Here is a 25,968-nt window from a genome sequence, read left to right as displayed (position 1 = left end):
AGAGCAGACAGGGAGAGGGAGAGGGGGAGCAGGCTCCCTGTTGAGTAGAGCGCCTGATGCGGGGCTCAATCCCAGGACCCCAGGTTCATGACTTGAGTGGAAAACGCTTAACCAGCTGAGCCACCCAGGTGCCCTTTGTGTGAGGTTTCTAAGTGGCTCCAGGTGACAACTAGATTTGACTCTGGGCCTTCTGACACATGGCCCATGCTCTTAACCATGTGACTGCACTGCTTCTCTAAGAGGAAGACTGCTGTCAGAACTTAAAGGCATGTCTCTGGAATGTAGGGATATGGCACTGTGGTATGTTGACGAAGAGAAATTTTTGATCTTGACATTCCTATTCTTTGTATCTGTGTCTGAACCTCCTATCCTGTGTATCAGTGTCTACTTATAGAGCACCGATGTAGCTTTTCCCCCAATGCCTCCCCCCCCTTTTATTTTAACCTTTTGCTTTTTCCCCCCTCACTCTAGGATTGCTCTCACATCTGATGTGGCCTTGGTTTCACATCACATTTAAAACTCTCCATACCTCAGACTGAAAAAAGGTAAGTATGTCTATGCTGCGCCATCAGACTTCTGCCCAGGCAGCTCTCTTGGGGCCAGTTGTGAGTTTGTATTCTTGTTCTTTCCTATGGTACGGCACACACCAAAGCCTTCTACCTTTTCCACAGTAGAGGGGGTTATGTTCCAGAAAATGCTTGCTCTCAAGAGAAGTTGCACTGAAGGAACTTCAGGCTTTGAAGGAAAAACAGGGTTAAGGGATATGAAAGCCCATTTTTCACTCTTGAGAAAAAAATCAAGAGAATATGCAAAGAACTGTCACTGATATTTATATGCATTTAGAAATAAGGGATATTATACAACTGATTTTTAGTTATCATGACTTGCTTACTGAAAATTTGTGATCTCCCTATCTTACATTCTAAAATGATGTTTTAAAATGATCTTAAAAACAAATACTAGAGGGGAATTTGGGGGCATTATCCTCCATTTAGAATTATAGTGAGTCTGTTGCATATGTTACAATTCAGTTTCTAAATCACGCTCTTAAAAACCATAATATGAACTGATTCTCAATTTGCATCTGTTCTGTCCAAATTTCCTAAAGTTATGAAATGAGGAAATAAGTGGGCTTCTAAATCCAGTGTTTATCTGGGAGACCTTATGGTTGGCAGGATCCTCAATATTTATCAGAAGTTTTTGTTTCTGATCATTTTCCACTATACATATGGAAATTATAATTTGTTCTAACCACCTATTTCAAAATAACAATCTCTAATTCCAGCCTTAAATTTCATATCCAACATTTTGGTGTTTTTTTTCCCTGTAACATGTATTAGTCCTCTGTTTAAGAAGCCTATACCTTCCTCACCTAACGATACCCTCCCCCTGTTTTTTGGAGCTTTAGTGCTAACAGTGTTGTTGCTTAACCATAATTCTTGGCCTCTCTGCACACATTTTTTTTTTCAAAATGTCCTTGACTGTAATATGCCGTTTTTTAAAAAAAATCCAGTGTTCTGTGTAAGTTTCCTTATATTACATCTTACCCTTGAAATTTTTTCCCTAAGCCTCTCACTAGATAAGTCACTTCCCAATTTATTTTGCTCTGGGGGCTGACTTCCAGGAGGTTATCCACAGCTGCCTGCGGTGGAAAGCCAGAGTGAAGAGAATATTAGAAATATAGGGGTGTGTGTTTGAATTCCTGTTCTCCAAGTGATTCTAACTGAAACTTGCCCACCAACACATTCGAAAAGAAAAATTTAGCAAAATCCAAAAATGCCAGAATCACTTCTGTATGTCATTTAGGTCACTTTATGTTACCTGTGAGACCAATCAATTCATGCCAGGCACAATTGTTTTCTCTAGTTAAACATGATATTGCCATGTAAGGCAAAACAGTGTGTGTGTGTGTGTGTGTGTGTGTGTGTGTGTGTGTGTGTGTGTAGCGATAGAAGTAGGAGATCCCTGGGTGGCTCGGCGGTCTGGTGCCTGCCTTTGGCCCGGGGCGCAGTCCTGGGGTCCCGGGATCGAGTCCCGCGTCGGGCTCCCAGCATGGAGCCTGCTTCTCCCTCTGCCTGTGTCTCTGCCTCTCTCTCTCTCTATGTCTATCATGAATAAATAAATAAATAAAATCTTTTAAAAAGCGATGGAAGTTTATTAAGTGAGGATACAGAGAAAGCTCTCAGAAGTGAGAGGGGTCCCAACAGGTTTGCCCGGCACTGTTTAAGAATTTAGGAATCTTTCAAATACATGACACATGAAACTTGGAGGTATGCAGGAAATAATAGAAATTTCTTTTGCAAGCACATGTTAGGAAATGAAATCGCACCATGATCCATATTAAAGAAAGATTATGGAAGTGAATCAATAACTTATATCCTGTCACAGATATGGTATTCTGAAACAGGTTACTAGTGTTTCCTACTGTGAACTTATACAGCCTATAAAGTCGTTGATACTTAACAGGTCACATCTACTTTGCATGTATACTTTAGACTCTACACCATCCTGCTTCTATGTGTACATATATAATGTATAATCTTGTAACAGCTCTGCAAAGTAGATAGATGTCACCACAGGGAATTTAGAGAACTTGCCTAAGATGGCCTACCTGGGAAGTAGCAGAGCCAATATTCAAACCTGGAACCATTTGACTCAACACCAGTGGTCTTTCTGCTATACCACACCATTTTTCTAGATTGTATTTAGAATACTCTGTATAAATGATAGAATATTATCATTTGGTTGATTTTTTTTTTAAATAACCTAGGAACACAACCTAGTGTTAAGTAGAGTGTGTTGCTGACACAGTAGAATAATGGAGAGTAAAACACATTGTTGTATCACTTTTAGGTAAGAAAAGTTATTATCTAAGAATTCTCATTAAAATTTCTTTATTTTCTGACTCCCGGAACAAACAAAAGACTAAAATTAAGATCATTTAGAGATGAAGGGAGTTGGGGGGTTGTTCATAATATAGGATAGTATTAAATATTGTTAAAAATAAAGCACATTTCTCTACCAGTGTGTTTAAAATACCACCAGGAGTTAGTTATACATGTTTATACTATAACAAAGTGTACTTTATTTGGGGAATAATTTAATTGATCCATTATGTGGCATTTACTAAGGTAATTTTTTCCTTTTTGTTTGAGCACAGGAATTAAAAGTGATTCATAAAACAGACACACAATCAACATGTAAATTAGAACCACATTAAGATGATCATCATTTTATGTTGTTTCCCTAGAATGGTTCTCATTTGCCCTGTATATTCAACTCTAACTGCTGTTAAGAGTGTTGTGAGTTCTGGTTCAGGGAAGATTTAGAACTCCCCGAGAACTTTTATGGAGAAACTTCAGTGTGCAGTTATTGCATTTATTTTTTTGTGCACATTTTTTTTTGTTTTCACCAAGGGAATTACCATTATATTGATTTTAATGTATACAATGGATAAATCCAGTAGCATAATCTGTACATGTGCTGTCTGAAATCTCTTTTCAATAACATAAGCCTGAGCATGTTGCTCTCCTGATTAAAAACTTGCAGTGGTTCTTATTAGTCAGGACTCTTGGTTGCAACTGACAGAAACTAATGGGCCTACTGAAGAATTCCCAGCAGCTAAGTGACAGGAATGTATTTGCATGTTAGAAGAATCATTCTGAAAGCAGCATTGTGATTAGAAAGAAGGGGAGCCACTCCAAAAACAGAGACCTAGGAACCAGAATGGACCTCTGTCTCCAGTATGTAGAAATGTCCCTTTGCACTGACCTGATTCAAGCTCTTTCCTCAGCAGACTGTTAGTAAGTTTAAGGGAAGCCATACGCAAATTGAGTTTTGGCCAATGAAATGGACCAGTCTCCCATTCTCCAGTATATCTCTCCACCATTCTCCTACCAAGTTTTTAGGCACCACAGATTGGAGAACAGTCTCCGACACATGGTTGCCCTTCTTGGGTGATGGGTGTAGGGGATAAGCCACGTTAATGTTCTTGAATTGCTTGCTTTTCTTTTCCTTTCTGAGCCTCACCTATATCTGGTGTGAGAAAGGAAGCAAGTGTCAACAGGGGCCAGACCCTTGTGAGGCCAGAGTGGCCTCACACTGTGGTTGCTTTGCTTTTCCAAACCTCTGCCTGTTTGCTCAACAAAAGCCCTAGCTTCCATGTTTGTTGTCTGTGAGTTCCCATCTCAGGTACAATTTAATATAAAATACTCTGTCCGATAACCCAAATCAGGGAAAGGGCACTGCCTTGGCACACTCTGCCTCTGTGACAGGGCATTTGCTCCCCAGACAACTCCTCTTCTCCCATTTCCATCTTCCCACTGGACATGCCTCCATGGATGGGGCAGACTAAGTGGGTGCCTGGGTGGCAACGAAATGGGGTTCCCTGTTGCTGAGTCTTACACATCTGAAGTTCTTCCAGCCAGGGCTCTCTGTTCTGAAGATTCTAAGCTCTGTAGGATGGCTGGTATATCTTGGTTATGTGGAATCCTCTCCAGTGTTCAGTCAGGGCTTTCGGGAGCCTCTTCTGAAGACCTGCGATATTCAGCCATAGAACTGAAATGAAATTTGCTTTAAGGATGTGTGAGTGGCCTCAAAGTCCAAAACCCCTCTTCAGTGTTGATGCCACAAGTACCTACCGTTACTGCAATATTTCGGGATGAACAAATTGGAAACATTAAGGGCTTATATTCTCTCTCCTGGGGTAGGAACCTCCTCTCCCCCAGCTTCTTGGTTTGCTGCACAGCTTGTTTCCTCTGTATGGAAATGAACCGTCCCTCTCCCAGTCCCCACCTGCTGCCCTGGGAGGCAGGGCCCAGCTTAGGAAGCAGGGGTGTCCTGTGCCTGAGACCAGCGACGCAGGCCTCCCTCTTTCCTCTTCCTGGTCCACATCATTACTTCCTTTGGTTTTTAAGCAATTCAGAGTTTAAGATAAAGGCCTTAAAGACAACTTTCTCTGCCTCTCCCTTTCTAGGTATTTGCATAGGAATCAGAGGAGTTAATCTTGTGAGTAAACTCTCCACATCTGCACGGGTTTCCTTCCTTCCTCCTCTATCTGCCCCAGGGTTGTAAGCACAGGACTGCCCCCAGGTCACAGCGCCTTTGCAGAGACCACACTCCTCTCGGCAACAGAGGATGGCTCTTTTTTGAAAAACAATATGGCTCCAGTTGTAGCAATTGAGGCGTCGACAGCAGGAGTCTAAGATTCTCAGCCCCTCATGGAGGCACACCGAAAGTTCCAGTCCCACTGCACAACTTTTTTAAGTATGCAGGAAGTCTTCCCTGTTTTCGTCCCTGTAACTGATTCAGAGTCCAGCCCCCATCCTGCTAACATACAGGGAAATGTCATCTCTGGCATTTTTAGGTGTCTCCCTTCCCCCCATGGGGTGTATCCCAGAACCCAGAGATTTCCATGGCACCTGTGGGGTGAGGGACCAGCCCCTGACCTTGTGAGGGTCACAGCAGTAGTCTCTGGAGCTCTCTGCCTCAAGTCCATGAGCAGAGGCTGGAAACCTGCCCTGGGTCAGGTCTCCCTGAGCACACCCTACTCCCTGTCCTCTCGAGGGCTCTGCGCATTGGCCCAGAGAACAGAGCTGGGCAAGGGCCACTGATGGGAGAGGGTCTTTCTCTCACCTTTGCATGTGCCCTCTCCTTCCATCTCAGGAGTTGGACATAATTGCCTTCTTGGGTTTAGATGTTAACAAAGACAGACTGCCTCTGCTGTCATCTGGGCTAAAATACAAGGAATTGCAAAGCCCACCACCTGTTTTAAATGAGCTAGAAAGAAAAGCTGTTGGGAGGACAAAGCAAAATTCCAGAGTTGTCCTGCCGTGCTGATTTGGAGGCTGTAGTGAAGGCAAAACATTTTCCAAACAGTGGTAACTATGGAAATTCCGAGAAGGAAACAGATTTGAGAGCTCCCAGAATCTGGATAGCTTAGTGAGAAAAATCTAGTATGACTCCAGGGTTTCCGACTTTGGAGTCTGGGAACTGACACAGTAAAGAGACTGACCTGTTGACAATGTGGACTCTCACACTACACGCTCTGGATGCCAGCTCTGCTGCCTGCCAGTCATGTGAGCATGGGCAAATTCATGCAACTTCTGAGTTTCAGTTTCCCCATAAGTAAAATGGGACTAATATCTCACATGGTTGTTGAGTATTACATGATTAAAATGGCCATGACCTGTGAGCATCCAGCAAGTGCTAGCTATTATTACAGAGTGGTGCCAGTAGCTAATTCGCTAATGCTGGAGGAGGAGCCCCTGCTTCAGAACAGGTGACCTTCAGGGCTGTGAGATATCCAGGCTGAAAGGGGGTATAGATGGATTCATGTGGGATTTGAAAGAAAGTTCAAGATTGAAGACAGATTTGGGAGGCCTCTGACTTCAAGGAGCAGTTGAAATCTTGGGTTGTGAGTGCAGCCCCCCAGGGCTATTGCAAGAAGATAGAGGGCCAGGTGTCAGGCCCACAGATCTATTCAAATTTTGGGTGACCCTTTGCAACTCGCTCCCCTCTGTCATCTTTAAGCTGACTTTGTTGTTTTGAGATAAATAGGAATATCCCGTTTAGAGTCTCTACTTCAGAGGTATAATCTCATTGTTTGCTCAGTGAAATAAAAGTTAGTTGTCTATTATCTCCCATATCAGGTGAGAGCTCCTTTCCATCTGGAATTACAGTCTTTAGAAAAAAAAAAAAAAAACCTATTTGAAAAGCTTTTCAAAAACAAACCTTGCACATCTTCAATCTAGAGGAGTCTTTCACTGAAAACTGAGGCAGAATTCCCAGCGTTTGGGGCTTGCCCAATTCTTTCCTGCTAGGATCATTAGAAATAAAAAAGTCAGTTTGAAGAATTGACTTAAGAAAAATTGGAAGTAGCCAGAAGTGAATGAGCTGAAACTGGAGGGAAGTCCCTTTGTTTAATTTGGGTCTCAGTGCATACTCAGCAGGCAGCTAAACCAGGACATTCATAGAGCAAAGGGCATGTTCTTAAATGCGGCTCTCAGAAGCAAATGCCTAGAAAGACATACCATGCCAGCAAAAATGCATTCTAGAAACCATACGCTCTAGACTCAGGAGATCTTACTTTTTGTCATCAGTGAGTAAGCAGATACAAACAGATCATCTTCCAAGAGACATTTTCCCTTTTATTTAAAGCAATTAACTATAATTTGTTTACCGTGTGCCAATCCCCATTTCTAGAAAAATGTGACTTTTCTTCTTTGGAGCTCAGAAACATATTTAGGAGTGTTTAATGTTACAGGGTCATTTTTACCATATATATATATATATATATATATATATATATATATATACACACACACACACATATATATGGTAAAAATATATATATAAAAGATTTGTATAAGATATATTTGAAAGATTATATGTGTATATATGCTTGAAAGATTGGATGTTATATACATATATATGAAAGATTAAAAACTTTCTCTGATTTTGAAATCTGAATTCTGACCTGAAAAGCAGTCTGCAAGTAGTCTCCTGTCAAACTTAGATGTATTATTTTTCCTGTCTCTTCTCTGCTTTATTAATTGTCGCACACTGCACACGGTTTTCCCCCAGGGCCACGCATGCTTTCAGGTTCTCTATTGCATTGTTAGCTATGTAAGCGTTACTGGTCCGAGATGGCAGGTGGGAGAGGCGGAGGAACTTGGCCTCCTCCCTGCCAGAGTTCTCCTCTTTCACTGGTGCTGCTTATATTGAACAGCTTAAGAATAAGCTCCTGTGTGAGCCCTCGGAGGCCAAGTAGTATTGTTAGATTCAGAAAGGAATCGCTTTCTTTTAGTGATAATTTGAATATTTTGACAATGAAGCTAAGCTACTCCACTGCCTGGTTTGCGTACTTCATGTCATGTGTACCCTTTCTCGTGAAGCAGAAGAGAGCCCCTGCCTCTCTGAATTCATAAATTGGTATTGTCTGTTGGTGAGATGGGTAGGAGCAAAGGAAGAATCATCCAGAAGAATTATACTCTCTTGCCTCAATGTTTTTAAAAGTTCATTAAAAAAAAATTTAATACAGGCCTTTGGAGAGCACCCAATTAAAGAACCATGATAAATGTTCGGTATTATGAGGAGAGAGAGAGAGGGGCCATGAGATGATTTGTGAAGTGTTTATACATGCAAAACAAATTCTCTGGATGATTCAAAGATCCTATTTACCTCTAGTTTTACCTTCCAGGCTTTTTCCTGAATTTTGATGGGTGATTTAAAAAATTTAGTTGTCTAAGAATTATCTTAATTTTTCCATTTTTAACTTAAAAGGATGTTCTCATACAAAATAAATGGGCATTGCCTTTTTTTTTTTTAATCAAACTAAGAGAAGAAAACAGGCAACCAAGTGAATAAGTCATGTAGGTGAGATAGGATTGGCTTTGTTTCATAATAGATTTATCTTTGTGCTAGTTAAGAAAATCCTAAAAAGCTCCCCCCCTCCCCATGAGGACTGACTGGTTGGAACAGTCCTAAATTGGAAGAAGCCAGGTTTTAGTAATCGGTGAGCAGAGATACTGGTTTCCAAATGGTCACCAGGGATCAGTGGTGCAAAGCTGGCTGCAGACTTGGCTCCAGGAGACTTGAAACTAGACTCCCAGGGCCAAAGTGATGTGGTGTCAGTCTGTGCTGCTTTGCACTGTGGCCTAGGAATCTGTATTTTTAAAAGATTTATCTGGCAATTCTAGTGCATAGCCAACTTCGAATTGTGTAACCACTGAATCGTGTGTTCAGTGTAGAGACAACAGCCTTTTTGGCCTGTACATCTGGTGAACCTGTATGCTTCTTTGAAGCTTTTGTTGAAAACAAATGCCTACTGGTTATTGCTGACTTTTTTCAATTCATGATTTGTTTCCGGTTCTGTCATTGCCTAGATTTGCATACTTGTTTTATGGTATTCTAATACTGTTGATTTAAAAAAAATACCATTTCCTCTGCATGGTATTTTGAATATTTTATGTAAACAAGTTCACGGTTTTTTGTTTTTGTTTTGTTTTATTTTTTCCTACTTGCAGAAAGCAGGGGAAAACTTCAGGGTTTTTCTAATCCAGTTGCCATTAGGACATAAGATGTAATATAAATACTTAAAGATCTTCTTGGGCAACATGACAACAGATTGCAAATCCTTTAAGTTGCAGCATTATGAACTTTATCATACCTGTGAAATATATCAGATTTTCTAAATGTTTAAGACTTTTGCCATCTGGTAGATCTGAGACATTTAAAAATTAATGGTGCTGTGTCTATTGAGGTGTGATACTACAGGATCTTAAAGTTTAAAATTGGTCTGTCATCTCTGAAAATGCATGAAAGGGCAGTCAGAAATCTGTAGACATTACCAGTTGTGTATATGTGGTGTTGAAGTGAAGCTCAGGCTGCAACATGGTGGGGGGAATGTTCTCCTAGCTTCATTCACTGAAGATGTGCAAGATCTCTTCTTACAGGTTTGAATCCTCACACAAGCTTCTGAGAGGACTGCGTGACCGGCTGGAAGCTGATGTTTCCTGTCGCCGAGTAGGTACGCAAACTGTGGTGGTTTCTTCAAATTATTTCTCTTGGGGTATGTTTACAGAGCAATTACTTGGAAATACAGAGTAAAAGTCAAGACCCAAGGTTCCAGGTCTTTCAAAAAGGTTCTAGTAGAGGATAAATACATTTCCCCCTTAAACTGCCAAATATAACAGCATTCTCCTTACCGGTTCTTTTTTAAAAGCATTAGTAGACCACATAATCCAGGGACTCCGATGCTGCTGTTGATAGCCTTTCCTGTTCTCTGCCGCCCTCGCCCTCACCCCCAGCCTCATCGTGGTAATTCCTTCAGGTCTGTGGAGTTTTCTGCAGACATCCCTGTCAGTTCCAGAGTTTTAAAGCTGCCCTGACCTAACTTGGGTACCTGAGATATGGGAAAGGGTGTCTTCCTCTTTGTGGCACATGTCAACTTACTGGCCAGAGGAAGAGGCTGGTCACGGGCCGGTGGCACCAGGGAATCCAGCTCCAGATTCTGGCCTTTATTTGGAGGAAAAGCCGAAGTCTGCTGCTCATGTAGACAGTGTAACCTGGAAGGATGACAGGGTATGAGTGGGAAGAACACTCAGCTTAGCTCAGACCACCTGGGTTTGGTCTCTGGTTCTCATCATCATTATCTGCAGTAGTGATGTCAGCGGAAGCTAGCACCTGTGGGGCACTCGTGTTCAGGCACTCTGCTGTGTACAGAACATCACTTGCAGGATCTTATCAGGCAGTGCCTGTGGGCAGGTGTCAGTTTCTAAACCTTAGTCTTCTCATCTGTGAGATGGGGGATAAAGATGCCCTTTTCTCTAATGGGGCTGCAGAAGACTTTATGAGTCCAACTAAAATAGACCATCATTTTGCTAACTGTGATTGTGGTTCCCTTTAAATATGATCTGACTAAAAAGTAGTTTGATTCATTGGCCAAGACATTAACATTTATCCCAACATGGCCAATGTATCTACTAGGAACATAGCAAGGCACTACCAGTTCCAGTTAGGCAGGGGAGGGGTTTACTGAGTGATTGACATTGGAAAGGGTAGGCATGATTACCAGGAAGACCCTGGAGTGGGTCAGCTCCGTGTCGGTGGTGAATCTGTGGGCTGAAAGACAGGTAGGGGGTGGCCGCCACACCAGGCAGCTTCGGGTTCAGGAGCAGAACTGGACAAGCCCAGGCAGGAGGGCCAGTGCAGTAGCGAGGCAAGCCAGGAAGGAGGAGCAACTTGGGACATCGCTATAGGCTACTGGGAAGGAGCAGCAAGCATGCGGCAGGGGAAATTGGGCTCATTGTGAGCAAGGTGCCTGGCCTCTGGGGCACTGGGAGCACAGAGGCGCACAGGGAAGCCGCCCGGGGATGGGCTGTGGGGTGGACCACACATGTGGATTGCCAGGACAGCTACTTAGAGAGTTCACATTCCTCCCCATTGAACTGGGTATGATTGTAATGGTTTGTTAAACAAACAAAGAACCTAAAGCTGTGAATGGGGGGAGAGAAAAGACTTAAGGTGAAAAGGAGAGGCGGCCCAGCTTGCCAGTGTTCCTCTCTTCTGAAGCTTTCGCCCCCATTTCCCCCGACATTCCTTTCTCCCTTTCAGAGAAGCCAGTGCAGGAACTGGGACAAGTTGCCCTATCTTTCCAGTGCCCTTGCCTTTTAAAATGGAAACCTGATGAAATGTGTAACATCTTATAAAGAAAAAAAATGAACAACTTGGAGTCATTTTAAAGGACTGGTGATACATTTTTTTTAATATTTCAATTTAAGTATTTCTGGGTGAAGAGCTTTGCTCTGCATCATTTGAATCTATTGGATGTGGCATAGAAAGGCAAAGAGAACATTCTCCCTCCCACATTGTGTAGTCATTTTGTCTGATAAACAGGACGTGTGCCCTCAGAGGTGGGCAGACATGCTCCCGGAAGAAGGGAAGTGAGCGATGGAATGGGTGCAGTGTGTCTACCTTTTTTTCTCTCTCTTTTTAAAGATTTTATTTATTCATGAGAGACTCAGAGAGAGAGAGAAAGAGAGAAAGAGACACAGGCAGAGGGAGAAGCAGGTTCCACACAGGGAGCCTGACGCGGGACTCCATCCAGGTCTCCAGGATCACGCCCTGGGCCGAAGGCAGGTGCTAAACTGCTGAGCCACCCAGGGATCCCATTCTCTTAAATAGTTCATAGTAAACTGAATTCTGGATGCTTATTTGTTGGAAAAACTTAGAGAAGAAAAGAATGTAAGTTGTCATATACCAATTGCCAATTATATTCGGGTCCATTTGGGTAATGAGATTTGGTATCAGGCTCATCATGTGAAAAAGAACCATGTAGAGTTTCAGAACAGTACTTCTGAATCTGCTGTTCCCTCAGGGCCAGGAGGTTGTCCAGTGAGGAGGGATAAGTGAATACTTATAACTTTGCTCCTGTGTAAAGGAATCTGTTGATGGAAGCGTCCTCACTTTCACTGGCCCCCTGCAACCTGCAGGACAGCCCAGATTCCTCTGCCTGCTGCTCAGGCACCGCCTCCTTCCCAGGTCCATCTCCCGCTCCTCCCCTGGCCTCACACCTGCCTTCCTGCTGGCTTTGCCCATAGGACGTCTCCTGGTGCCCTGCATTGCCCTGAGCCCCCCTGCGTCCCCCTGCACCACCCTGTGCCACCTGTACTGCTGCGGGGTCGCTGCTTTCACCTGTTCTTCTCTCTGCCTGAAGTACACCTCACCCACCTGGTGTGCCGAGACTCACCTCGGTGGCCAGTATCACAATTTAGAAAGTACAGCCTTTCAGAAGTCCTCTCTCATTCTGCCACCCAGAGATACTTTACTGACATAGTGTTACCTGTTTGTGGGCCTTTTTCTATTTATTTGGAGATGCTGTTGTTTCAGAATCAGTCTGTCCAAGTCTTGGGCATCTTTTCTAGACCTTCTGTAGCTTTTATGTTTCCCTCAAGAGATTTTTAACTCATGAAATCTGGCTTCCCGTCACCAGTGTGACTCGTATGCTTTTTTTCTTTCTTTCCTTAGTACGAGCCTTTACCCTCACACACTTCCTGGGAAGGAACCAGGCTTTTCTTTTCCCTAGAATGGTAACTGTATTAGGACAATAGGCCCAGCCACTAATTAGGTGAGTTTGGGCCCTCCAAGCCCTACTCTCCGAGACCCAGGAAAAGAGATCACTGGCTGTCAGCTATAGAAGCATAGCCTAGAAGGGCCGAAAGGCCAGTTGCAGAGGGCTTGTTGGGAGGGAGGAGGGGGATCTATTTTCAGCTGTCACAAAAGAATAGTCCCCATCACTGACTTTAATGACTAGAAAATCTTCTCCTAATACCAGAAGCTCTCGTGTGGATTTCAGGACTGCTGTCTGCCCCACATGCCCACCATGCTACCTGCAGTCCATTAATGGTCTTCATGAGACCAGGTCTGTCTGTCTCAGCGTGAGAACCAGCCCTGGACTTCACACTTGCCTCTCTGGAAGCACATGTCTATTTTGCTTATTTGTGGACATTGGATATTCTTCCTAAATGTCTGTATTTAAATATATCGCATAGGTGGTGGGAAGAGGAAGGGAGCGGAAGATTTCAGCATCATGCTGTGTGACCCGTTTTGGGGCGGTGCTGTGGCCCTGTCTGGGGAACCTCTCTGCTTTACTCTGTGCAGGTTGGGGTGCTTACAGATCTGCATCAGGGAGGAGCCTCCACTGTGATGGAGACTGGCTCCCTTGTCAGCAGTCTTTCCCCCTGCGTAGTGGCTTCTCTTAGTTTTCCGTGGCTCTTTGAGGCTCATGTTCCTGGTCTTCTGCCTTTTTCATTGCTCCTTAAAGCTTCCTCCCGTTCCAGTTGAGACAGCGCTCTAGAAGTGCTGTCTCCTACCTCTTCTCTTCCCACCTTTCTCACCCCTGTCCATGTAGAGTCACAGTGGTTCACCTAGACTCTTAAATAGATTAGATAGCTCTTCAGTCTGCTAAAGACATTGTAACAAAGAAAGGTTCCCACGGTAAAAAGCCTACTTTTTCCCACTAGACTGGGAACCAAACAGGGATATTGAGGTGTTGGGGTCCTGTTTTATACTGTAACCATCTAGAAATTATTTTGAAACATCAAGTTTTTTCATGCAAATTTAATTCTCATTTTGCTTATTTTTATCGTAGACTTGTCACTATACTCCCTTATCCTAGAGGAAGTGGGGGAATTTAGCAGCAGAAGGCTTCTTCTGCCCTTGGAACATCTAAGAATTACATGTCCCCACAAGCCTGCTTCCGCCCTGTTCTGCAGTGCAGAATAGATATCCTAAGGGAAGATCAGTCTAGCTACAACTTGCCATAAAGAAAAAAAAAGTCCTCCTTGCCCCCAGGACAACCTACTTTACCAAATGACACTGGGAAGGACAAACATTGGTGATCAAGGTTGAGTAAGTGGGCTTAATGACAGGATCTGAGGCCACCCATGTAGAGCTCTGAGTAACTTACAAAGTCCTCACAGAAGCCAAATTCAGAATGGTATCCACTTTCCTCCAGCCAAAGGGTTCATAGCTGTACTTGGTCTAGAAAAGAGCCTCAGTATCTCCTTCATGCATAGGTCTCCTCACTGACTTCAGTGTCGATGAGGCACCATTAGGTTGAACATGTCTAAAACTAGTGCTTGCCTTGGCAGAGCACATCTACTAAAATCGAGCGACAGGGAGAGCGGTAGTGGTAGCATGACCCCTGTGCTAGGATAACGGGCCTAAGACTAAGCTCCTCATGCATATGTTTGGCTGGACTTTTCTTCTGGGACTCCACCTTCCTTTCCTTCTCTGCCACCATAGTCAACTCTTTTCTATGACCTAACCTGAATCCTAATCTAACTAGTCTGTTTACAAAGTATCATTTCAACCTGCCCTCTCTTCTTTCCAGGTCACCGTTACCTCTTCTGAGAAGTGGCAGAAGCCAAAGTGGTCTCACTACCTCTAGTCTTACCACTCTCCAGTATATCTTACATATCTCTGCCATAATTACTATCACAAAGTATGATCTGATGACAAACCCATTGCTTATAATGGATTCCTGTTCCCCAGCTCTTTGGTATCAGTCCTGGGTTGTCCTTGCTTCTTGAGACTTAGATCCCTATACATATGCCCTTCCCATCATTTCTTCCCATTCCTGTGGAGAAGACCATGTTTTGTTGTCTTCTTCCTTCTACCCCTTTCTTTCTACCTCCTTCACTTGCACTGACAAATAAACCCAGTTAATGGCAAGCCTTAACTAGGTTAGTCAATCTACTAAAGTATTACAACAACAAAACCCACCTTACCATGGTAGGATGAAGCAGTATATCCTTGAACCTTCATGATATGGCCTTTGCCTCCCTCTCTGGCCTGTTTATCCACAGTGCCCCCGTATTTGCATCATGTTCCAGTCCTACTGTGCTACATATTTTCAAGTATTCTATGCTGTTTCATTCCCTTGGTCTGAAATAGACCACCTCCCCACTTAAACACCAGGTAGTCCTGTAGGCTCAGCTTTAACTTTGACTTCTCCATGAAACCTCTCAATCTCTCAAGCAAGAGATGATCACACCTTAAACATCTGTATTCCTTACCCACCTTGAATTTTGATAATTATTTTCACTTTTTCCCCATTCATAAATCTTTGTAGAGCGATTTAATTATATCTGATAAATCCTAAGGAAGAGCATCTTTGAAAGCACATAACCTGTCCATGGCTCCAGGCTTGTATATTGTCTTTTTCACTTTCATGAGGTATTACTCAGTTTTGCTCGATTTTCTAATTTTTTGCCAACAGGATTGGTTTAAAAATTGAATTTCATTCCAGTGTGTTTTTGTGGGTGGGTGGGTGGGTATTAAAAAATAAAACAGAGGGCCGCCCCGGTGGCCCAGTGGTTTAGCGCCACCTTCAGCCCGGGGTGTGATCCTGGAGACCCCGGATGGAGTCCCACATCAGGCTCCCTGCATGGAGCCTGCTTCTCCCTCTGCCTGTGTCTCTGCCTGTGTCTCTGCCTCTCTCTCTCTCTCTCTGTCTGTCATGAATAAATAAATAAAATCTTAAAAAAAATAAAAAAAAAAAAACAGAAAATGTCAGATGTGGTAAGTATGTTACCAAAAGGGGGGGGGGGGGCAGGGAAAGGGGGCATAAGACGTGCCAAGAGTTAAGGTGGGGTTGGTCAGGGATTAAATAGGTTAATCAGGATTGTGGCTTTGCCAGCCAAGTAGAATGAAGAGGGAAGGAAGGCCCATTGAGTAGAAGAGTATAGGGAAATTGTTTTAATGATGGACCAAGAAATCTCACCTGGATAAAATTGTGCATATTTTCATTTGTGTATTAATTATCTGAGTTTCCCCTTCTATGAAATGCCTTTTTAAAAAATTCTTACCTGGGGACGCCTGGGTGGCTCAGTGGTTGAGCGTCTGCCTTTGGCTCAGGGCATGATCCTGGAGTCCTGGGATCAAGTCCCACATCAGGCTCTCTGCATAGGGCCTGCTTCTCCCTCTGTCTGTGTCTCTGCCTCTCTCTCTGTGTCTCTCATAAATAAATAAAATCTTTAAAAAAAATTTAAAAAAATTAAAAATTCTTGCCTGAAGTTTTAAAGTTTTGTTTTAAACATTAAGCCTGTAATCTGGCTAGAATTTTTATATAAGATGCATGATGGGAATCCAATTTCCTTATTTTCTTAATAATTAGGTAATCAATTATTAAGTACTTTATTCTCTCCCCAGTGATTGCTGTCCAAGCCCCATCATATATTGTTTCCATACAAGGGTGGGTCTGTTTCTTGGCTATTCATTCTACTCTATTGGTCCACTTGTCTAATCCTGAGCCTCAGTATGTCATACTGCCTGAATTACAGTAGCTTTAAAATAAAACAAAACTTTTATCTATTATCTCTTACCTTTTTCTTCTTTGGGAGATACCATGGTCTTTTTGTATGATGATGAATATGATCCAATAGGACTGGGAAGTTCTTGGCTATCCTTGGACTTTTTCTTCTCCATGTAAAATTTAGAATGATTAGGGTTCTATCAAAGAACCCTGTTGAATTTTTATTAGTACTTCATTGAATTAATATATAAATATGGAAACAACGGTCGATGTTAAAATAATTCTATCTGTATTTCCCTATTCATGAACATGGTATATTTCTCCATTTATTTAGGCCTTCTGTACTGTCTTTCAGTATAGTTTAAAAATTCCTCTGTAAGTGTATGGTAACTTTGTGTTAGATTTATTTCTAGATATCTTTATTTGTGACAAATGTATATGGTATTTTTAATTACATTTCTCTATTGGCATTTAGAAATAGTTATTTTGTATTTTGATTTTTAGAACTATCTTGCCAAACTTTCTAATTTTGTTCTGTGTGTGGATTCTTTGGAGTTTTCTGTGTAGACAATCATGTATAAATAATGAAAGATTAATTCCCTTCCAATTTTGTATCTTTCATCTCTTTTTATAGCTTTATTTTAGGTCTATTCTAGTACAAATATTTAACAAGGTGCTGTGTTTAATAGATACCTTTATCATATAATGAAGATAGCTGTTTCATTAACTTAAAAAATTACCTCTTCTCTGTTTTTTTGTTTAGCAGTACATTTTTGACCATTTAACCTATGAATGATTTTATTGTTAGTCTCTGGGTTATATTAGCTGGTTTATAAAAGGTTGCTTCATGATGTTAATCACTAGGGAGCATTAGGAGGAGCAAACATGTAAAAATAGCAGGTTCCCTCAAAAGAAGCCACATTGGCAAACAAAGGTGCCTTAGAATCATCAGCAGAGTTTCCAAAGATTCTCAGATGCTCATGCTCCCTTAGGGAGTTTGACTCAGATCCCTGCCCCTGCCCCTGCCCCTGCTCCTGAGGTCTTGCCCTTGCTACTGCCTTTTCTGTTGTTTTCTTGTTTTTTTGTTTTTTTTTTTTTTTAAGATTTTATTTATTTATTCATGAGAGAGACACAGAGCGAGGCAGAGACACATAGACAGAGGGAGAAGCAGGCTCCATGATATGGGACTCAATCCCAGGACCCTGGGATCACACCCTGAGCCAAAGGCAGACACTCAACCACTGAGCTACCCAGACTCCCCCCTCCCCCCTTTTTTTCCTGTTTTCTTAAAAAAATCTTCGTGTGTGTGTGTGTGTGTGTGTGTGTGTGTGTGTGTGTTTACAGTTCTTTTAGGGATCTCTCTTAGGGTATTTACAGTTGTTTCTGAAGTTTTCTTTTCCCCGTAGAGTCGTCATCTTTGTTCTGGCTGCTTTTTTCTATTTATTCTGTTTTTCTTATTAGATGCTTTCTTCTGATTTCTGGTGATCCTCAACAGTCAGCTGACTTATGAGTGGAGCCATTAAAAAGCTGTTGGAAGCTTTCTGTACTGAAATAGGGCTTGTTGTGAGTTAATGCAGATAAACCCAGGTACTGCCATTTGCCCTTATAATTAGCTCTTTTCTCTTGGGCTGGAGGTCGGCTTTACCAGAGGAGACTCCATTCTCCTGTAGGGGCTAGGCCTGATTGCCCGTGTTCCGATGGCCAGATAGGGCAAGTATACAAACTTCACTGAAGACCCTGGTTTCAGCAGGGTGCCCCACCCCCATACTCTCTACCGGGAGGGGTCAGAGGGCCGAATGCTTCACCAACAAACCTTTCCACTCTTTTCTGTTCTCACTCCCCCGTCCAGAGTTACTTAGTGCCCATATTTCTCAGACTCTGATGGGTTCTGCAGGGTAAATCAGATTGCTTCATAGCTTTTCATTACTGGCTTAGATTTGAGCTTTCTGAGGACTGCAAAGCCAGTTACTGCTTGTTTACCTGCTTTCCAGCTCCCAACATTTTATTGCAGTTTTTTTCCTCTCCTGTTATCTTAGGCTGTGTTTTTGAAAAATCGAATTAATACTCTTTTAGTAGGGTTTTGGGAGAGATTGGAGCTACACACTTTTATTCAATTTGCCATCTTTAACTAGATTTTACTCAATTGTCTGTAAATAGAAAGTTCGCACCCTGTCCTTATTGACATTTTCTGTCTAGTGCATAGATTTGATGTTCTAAAGCTGTGGTCTAATCAACCAGAGAGCTTTCTCATTAATTTTCTCTCTGAATATTAGATAAATAAGTCACTTCGGCTTTGTGTATTTTAGGCCTTGTTTTGAGGAAAATAAGAGCTTAGTCATTGACTTAACAAAGTTAAGTCTCTTACAATAACAATTTAAAAGTCAGTAGGCAGCAAACCCTGTGGTTCAGCAGGTGGTGGTTCTCCGCAGAGCAGAGCCCAGGCCAGGGGAGTCAGTGCTGCCCATCGGAGGAGGCCAGTGGTTTCAGGCACTAAGCTGGAGATGACTCATAGTCTGTAGAGGAGTAGCTCTGGAGGAACCCAGGAGGACTTTGGTGGAGGTAGAATCTCCCCCAAACAAATCTAGTTTGGTTTTCTGTGAGCTACTTTTTCCTCCTCCACCGCGTCTTTAGCCCAAGCCCCCAAGGTTTCAGCTGGACTTCTAATCCCTTGTCCCACACTCACCATCTCCCCAAGCAGGGAAGGAACTCAGTCCTCTGCCAGGGAGTGAGAGGGCGAAGCAGGAGTTTGCCAGGTGGGCAGTGGGCATCAGGCTATCCTAGGACGGTGCATGATGGGGAAGCATGGGCTTGACAGAACGTAGCTCCTTAAGGAACTAGCGGGTGGCCTGCCCTCGGGCCTTGGTAGGAAGGAGGTGTGCAGCCATGGCAAGGGGCTGGTTTCACCGGCTGCCAGTTGGGCGTTAGTGGATTTTAGTGATGCTGTCTTAATACTTTATTGAGGATAAATATACACACACACACACACACAGACATTTTTCATATAAAAGATTTTAAAGGTGCCGACAAATGAACTCCCATGATCTTGGGGGCAGCCTGCCCTCTTCTAGGCAGCAGGTAGGCTTGTCTTACGTGATAGTTGAGTTCTCTTCTGTAGCCATATTTTTAAAATCTATTTTTAATTTTTAAAAAATTTTAAGTCACCTCTGCACCTAACGTGGGGCTCATATTCATGAACCTCGAGACCAACAGTCACATGTTCTACCAAAATGAGCCAGCCAGCCACTCCCCCCCCCCCCCGCATAGCCATATTTGAAATGAAATTTGTTAACTGCTTGAATTTCTAGAAGGACGTTATTAATAAAACTTTTTCAGTTTTTCTTTTGCTTTAATCTGATAAGATGCAGTGATTGAAACACAAAATATATGGCCCATGGATTAGGAAATATCAATGACTTTGTGAACACAGAGTTGATAGCACAAAGGGATTTTTTTTTCCTGTTTTCATCTAAGTCAATGCCTTTAACCTGTTTGAATCTTGGAATCTTTAGCAAATCTGAAGAAAGTTTGGTCCCTCTCCCCATAAGAACTCCAGTATACATGCCTCCTCGTCTTATACAGAATTTCAGAGAATTCACAGCCACTTACGAACCCCTGTTCTAAGTTAAGAGTGAAAACCCAGCCACGGCCATCTGGTAAGGTACTTATCAAGGCCTCACATCTGTTATCCTCAACCAAGTTAGTCCTGCCCCATGAGCACCTGTTTTGCTGATTAGACCATATACTGAGCCCCCACTCTTCTGCCATACTTGCACAGATACAATACCTACCAAATTTTATAATGCATGTGTGTAATAAGAAATAATAACCTAGAGGTTCTGAGAATCTTCTTCATCTTGTTGATGTTTCTGGATAGTTTTTTTGTTGATTTTAGAAACTTGCTACCAAAGTCCTTCAAAGAACTGATACTAAGAGAAGGACCCTCTCTAAGGGCTCCTAGAGACAAATAAGCAATGAATTTCCACCCACCCCGCTCCATGATTGTCTATTTCATATTTTGTGAGTGTAAGAAGAAGACAGAAACTTGATGCCCTTTTAAAACTGGTTTTGACACATTTATGTGAAAACAGTCCCAAGTTATGGGAATATGAGGCACAGGAGAAGGTTTGGAGCAGAACCTTCTTACCCACAAGGAATGGTGATGAATGGAGTAAAAAAAAAAAAAAAAAAAAAAGCTTAGAGTACCCATGCTGGAAGATTAAAAATGGAAATTCAGTTTCCTCTCAAAAATGGGCTTTGCATTGTGTCACTGGGCACAATGGAAATAGAAGCCAGAAGTCATAGTTTATTTTGAGAATGTTGTAGAACATTTGTCGTCCCCCATTAGATGATTGTGTTACGCAGCACTAGGGACATCCTAGAACTACACTTGTGCTCTGACCTCTACCATCATCTACCACCCGCTCTCAGGGAACACAGTCTTTCCTCGCTGTTGCCATATATATATATGTTCTTATTCCAATCTGATCCTCCCTCATCCCCAAAATAATCAGCATGAACAGAATGAAGCAGATGGCACAAGCCTTCTTTGGCATACTGGCAGATCTGTATCACTCACTCAGTATTTTTAGAATCAAGGGGATTGAAAATTATGTCCTGAGATGTTTTGGGGGAAGACTTACTATCTCTCCAGGGTGACAGGTGTTGAGATATTACCATATTTAAGACTCAAATGCAATCTATATGTCAAGTCACAGAATAGACGGATTATCATCGGGACCATCCCTTTGTCAGTTCTCTGTTAGGATTGTTGATGGTTTGCCAGATAATAGAAAGTTAATCACAAGTCTGTTTTAAGGATGTGGCCAGAAAGCGCATCAGGTTTCAACCAAAGATTGGAATCAGCGGCAACCAGCCAGTACTGGTCATGTACATGGTGATGGGGGACGTTGTATTATCCACACGGTTTATTTTTTTAAAAATAGCTGAGCTTTGATCCTCAGCCACAATGAATTTGTAGTCTGTTGAGAAAGACTATTTTTATAGGAGTTTGTGATAACATCATGAAAACAGTGTAAATATTTATATTTGAAGGTCCACATTAATGAAATACACAGTCATGGTGAATGAAATATTAAAACCATTTGTGAATTTGAATTCATCATTAAAAACTTTCTGAAGAAATTAAAGAATGTTCATTATCATATAATTAATTCAGCTCAACATTTGAGGACCAACTTTGCACTTAGTGTTAGGCTAGGTGTATTTAACACATAGACCTAAAACATACAAAGTCTTGGGAAAAGACATTCATGAATGAACTATGGATAAAAATGTTTAAGTGACATTTTTTTCTTTAAAAGTTCCATAGGAACACAGAGAGGAAATAGGTGTCACGTTTAAATAAAATATGCCAAGTCTAAAAATCGCTGATTATATACCTACCATCTTTGAAGGGTCAAGGAAAATGTAGGTAATGATGTTCATGACTGTTGAACTTTGGTAGCTGGAAAAAGGATCTGGGAAAAATTTATTTAGTGCTTTTTTTTTTTTTTTTTTTTAAGTTTCAGTTGAATAGATCTTACTTTTTCCTTTGTAATCTTGGTGTGTTGGTAAGCTATCAGCCAAAGTTGATACCTGTTGAGAAACAAAGAATGCTAGTTTTTACTTGCAATGTCATAGGTCTTTTCTGCATGTGTGAGCATATGTGTTTTCCAGACTACTATGAATTATTCCCACTGTGAAAAACGGATGGTGGGTTATGTAGAGGGGGGGAACATGTGTGTTGTTTGCCTCGTATCCATAGCTGAGTGGCTAGAACCCTGTGCCAGTTGTGCAGCTGATGGCTTCTACTTTTAATCTCAGTGTTTCATAAACAACCTATATTTGTGTGGTGTGTTTTTAGATTACCCGCGTATTTCACATCCCTGCTGTTCCAGCTGGTTGCCCCCAACAGCCCATTATATGCATCAGGTGGTGTCACAAATGAGGAAACACACTCAAGATGTAGCTAACAAATGGGCAAACTAGAATTTGAACTGGGGCATCTTTCCACGGTATTCAAAGAACAACTGACCTGTTCTACGTAAACCCCTCCCACGCTTCAGGGAAACACCTGAGAGTGAATCAGCAGTGCAGTTGTGTCTGAAGGAAAGCAGAACCTTGCCCTCCTCTCTCTTGAGTGTGAAACTGAGCTGTGCTACCTAGTATAGCAGCCACTAGCCACATGGGGCTATTTTAACAATAATTTCAGTTTCTCAGGGTCACACTTTGAGTGTTCAGTTGCCGTCATGTGTGTGACATTTCCATCATCACAGAAAGTTCTCTTGGACATACTGCTCATCTCTCCTAAAGCAAGAGTGGGGAGAATGAATTTAGTGAGCAGAGTTGAAAGAAGTGTATGCAGGGGGTTGGTGGAAGGGAAAGAAATCCCCCACCACCACACCAGTTCTCCTGAGGGCCTGGTGTTATTCTGAGTTCAGCTATAATGAGAACAAGGAAAAGATAAATTTCAAATTTCATACTGTGTGTACATTTTCAGCTTTTTGGATAGACCTGGAAAGAACACAAATTTCAAGTGAATGCATTTAATGACAATGATAAATTGTGGGACTTTTATAGCTGGACCAGTATTACGGCCAGACTTAAGCTGGATGAGAAGTAGGACACATCATGAGACCTGGCAGCAGAAACTCGGCCACACAGAATAGCATTCCTGGAAGGAGTCATTTGGTCTATGGCCACAGTTGTTGGGGATGTCTCAGAGGAGGGCCTCGGGCATGAACTGCAGTACTAGGAGGGAACGAGGAGTTGGGGATGATGATCTCGGTTCAAGTCACACTTGGTTACAGAGGAACAAGGGATGTGTGTGCTGCCATCAGAAGGAAAGTTTGGTGCCAAGATGCTGGCTGAGAACACCCATGTTGCCAGCCTTGGATCAGAGCTGAAGCTGCAGGTCAGAGTGCGCACATCGGCTCTGAGAGTTCCAGGCAGGTGGGGCAGGATAGTGAGGGCTGTCTGCCTGCTGCTGGCTCCTTAACTCTGACTGGACGCTAAACACATCTGAGCTAGTTGATGAGGAGCACAAGAAGTTTGCTGCAGTTTTTGCCCACTCCAAAAGGAATGTCTGTTTTCCTGTGTACATGTGCTGTGAGGGGGTATGTTTAAAGATGCTTAAGCTATTGTGACAGTAAAATTTCACCTAGCGTAGACTCCAGCTTTCTGATCTGAAAGTAACCGTGAAAAGGTAAGTAAAAATGAACTTTTAACAATAAAGAGCACCTCTAAAGACTGGACAGTAAATGAATGTCTGCAGGAAACAAGCACTTGAAGACCTGCTGTGATTTCTCCCTTTACCCGTGAGTGCTCTGCTTACTTGGCAAGGCTCAGAAAAGGCTGGCCTGAGTACAGAAGCTACTCTAGTGTGTTTAATGTAAATATATAGTACTCTTTTTTTTTTTTTTTTTGAGTATTGGCACTTGAAAGGTTAGCATCCACTTGCCTGAGAATTACTCTCTCTAGAAAAGTCCAGGATTCTAGGGAGTCACAGGGTTTTCTGCATTGTTCAGGACTGCCAGAGACTCTTCAGCCTCTTCACAAGATGGTTCACTGGTAGAAAAAGAAGAGCCTGGGTTTGGGTGACTTGCCTGGGTTGGAAGTGTGGTGGCAGTTTTGGTTTGAGACAGGTTGAGGCTGGAGGAAAAAGCAGGCCCACCTCCTCGAAGTGGCCCTCCAGGGTGGGGCTGCGGAATGAGGAAATGTCCCCATAAACAAAGGAGAAGAGATTAGGAGAACAATTCACTAGAGGATGCTATACCTACACCTCTGACCACAGCCCAGCCACCATTGTTTCCGTGGGAATATTTTGTCTCCCCTCCAAAGGCACTGCATCAGTGAACTAAACTGGCTTTATTCACATTTTGTTGACACCAGAGAGTTGAGACCTTCAGCATGGTAACCTTACAAACAAATTAACTTGGATGTATACAAATTATTTCATCTCATCCCGTGGAAGTTTAAACAGGTGTGATAACAACGTATGCTCTGCTAACAATGAGCAAAGAGGAATAACCCACAGTTTGAATAAGCAGAGATGACTTTTGTTTCTGTAGCAGTAAACCACTAATGCATGAGGGAGATTTTTTTCTTCTTCTTTGAATTGGTTGAATGAACCTCACACTGACCTGAAGTCATGATCTGAAGTAGATAATGCTGTGTCTATGGAAATAGCTGTCTCTGTCAAAAGGAAAGCGTGCTTCATGTACCATCAAAACACTGTGCTGGCCTCCTCGCCACTTAGGACTCACATGCAGAAGGACCTCTGGAGGAGGGAGACTTGTGTCCTACACTGGAACCATTTAAAGAACCATGTTGATTGGGTAGTTGATGTTGAACTGGTAGGGGAGGAAGAGCATTGTTTCCAAGTGGCTAATCCAAAAAAACTGTTCCTTTTCTTTCCACAGATGGTCTGGTGATCCAGAACATGTGCCAGCTCTAGTGATGCAGATTACCTTTCTGCTCCTGGAACCTCATCTGTGCCTCCGACATTCTCCTCCCAGCCTGAGACTGCATATATAAATTGGGATGTGGGAAAGCAGGAAGCAAAGCTCATGGTAACTGAGAGGCCCATATCTGGGTAGAACCAGGCCCAGGACCACGACACTGCCTCTCCCCTGGTCTGGAGTTCAGGCTGCCGTGGCTCCGCTGATGTGCTCAGCACCATCCTTCCATTTGTGCTTAAATGGCACAGCATTTGGTCAGCGCATCTGAAAAGGAAGGTGTGAGAAGTAAAGCCCATGGCCACCTATCCCTGCCAATTATGTGGCAAGACGTTCCTCACCCTGGAGAAGTTCACTATCCACAATTATTCCCACTCCAGGGAGCGACCTTACAAGTGCTTGCAGCCAGACTGTGGCAAAGCCTTCATTTCCAGATATAAATTAATGAGGTGAGAGGCTCTAGAAAAGGTATGCACTTTTACACATACCTTTAAATGGCTTAGCTAGCCCTCTGACCAGACACTGCAAGGGAAAGTGGATGCAGGATGCGGATGCACTTTAGCCCTTAACACTCCACTGTTTAATGTGGTTTTCTGGGAGAGTTTTTGCATGTAGCGTCAGTTCATTCTTTAAACAAGTATTTCCTGTGATCCTATGATATGCCAGGCATAAAAACAGAGAGATGAAAAGACCCATGCTAGAGAGATAGTCAGGCAAACACAACTAAAATGCAATGTAAGTTCTTTGACAGAGCTATGCAGGTGGAGGGAGCTGTTCTCCACAGCTTGATGAGAGCTGGTGAGGCTTCTCAGAAAGGTAGTCTAGGCTGTGACATAAAGAATGACCAGGAGGTGGACAGAGAGGAGGTTCTGGGGAAGCCTGAAACCTTGCCCTCAAAGCACACAAGTAGAGAGGGTAGCAGTGGAAGAGGAACGGGTGAGGCTCAAAATGGAGGCAAAAAAGGAAGCAACTCCTAACAGGCCTTATCCGCTGTGCCAGATGGTTTATTCTACTGAGTCCAAGTAGTGAAAAATGATTTTGACTGGGATATTGGGAAGATGGTTCATAGTAATTTGGAGGAGAGAAAGGTGGCAAGTTGATGGATATGAAGTATGATGTAACAGTCCAGATCCTGACAGTGAGGTTGGAGAGGAGGCAACGTCTCCCAAGTGTCAGCGTTTGGAGCCTTTTCTT

At 42.7% G+C, this 25,968-nt stretch overlaps 2 protein-coding genes and 1 long non-coding RNA gene across 35 annotated transcripts in view; 1 reads left to right on the top strand and 2 right to left on the bottom strand.

The window, feature by feature from the left end:
• The window catches only part of PLAGL1 (PLAG1 like zinc finger 1), a 110,527-nt gene that overhangs the window by 78,563 nt on the left and 5,996 nt on the right, over window positions 1-25,968 (top strand). For 6 of the 31 annotated variants that reach the window (XM_072826297.1, XM_072826366.1, XM_072826336.1 and 3 more), the window contains 4 exons: window positions 472-545; window positions 4,976-5,007; window positions 9,418-9,529; window positions 24,739-25,223. In XM_072826297.1, the coding sequence (XP_072682398.1) occupies window positions 25,072-25,223 (152 nt within the window). In that variant the 5' untranslated portion in view covers window positions 472-545; window positions 4,976-5,007; window positions 9,418-9,529; window positions 24,739-25,071. Of the gene's footprint in view, window positions 1-471; window positions 546-4,975; window positions 5,008-9,417; window positions 9,530-24,738; window positions 25,224-25,968 lie in introns of those variants that run through there. The other 25 variants (XM_072826376.1, XM_072826420.1, XM_072826415.1 and 22 more) reach the window with 10 other exon arrangements.
• On the bottom strand, window positions 8,663-17,327 carry LOC140633655 (uncharacterized). The gene is made up of 3 exons (XR_012031233.1): window positions 16,389-17,327; window positions 15,873-16,038; window positions 8,663-10,067 (listed from the first exon to the last, which is right to left on the bottom strand). It is a non-coding gene; the product is annotated as an uncharacterized lncRNA (long non-coding RNA).
• Window positions 23,782-25,968, bottom strand: part of ZC2HC1B (zinc finger C2HC-type containing 1B) — a 52,208-nt gene continuing 50,021 nt past the window's right edge. The window contains exon 12 of one of the 3 annotated variants that reach the window (XR_012031227.1): window positions 23,782-23,884. The gene's annotated coding sequence lies outside the window, so the exon portion shown is untranslated. Of the gene's footprint in view, window positions 23,885-24,169; window positions 25,042-25,968 lie in introns of those variants that run through there. The other 2 variants (XR_012031232.1, XR_012031228.1) reach the window with 2 other exon arrangements.

This window comes from Canis lupus, chromosome 1, assembly GCF_048164855.1.
Source record: "Canis lupus baileyi chromosome 1, mCanLup2.hap1, whole genome shotgun sequence".
Taxonomy (NCBI): domain Eukaryota; kingdom Metazoa; phylum Chordata; class Mammalia; order Carnivora; family Canidae; genus Canis; species Canis lupus.
This window is presented reverse-complemented; position numbering and strand designations above follow the sequence as displayed.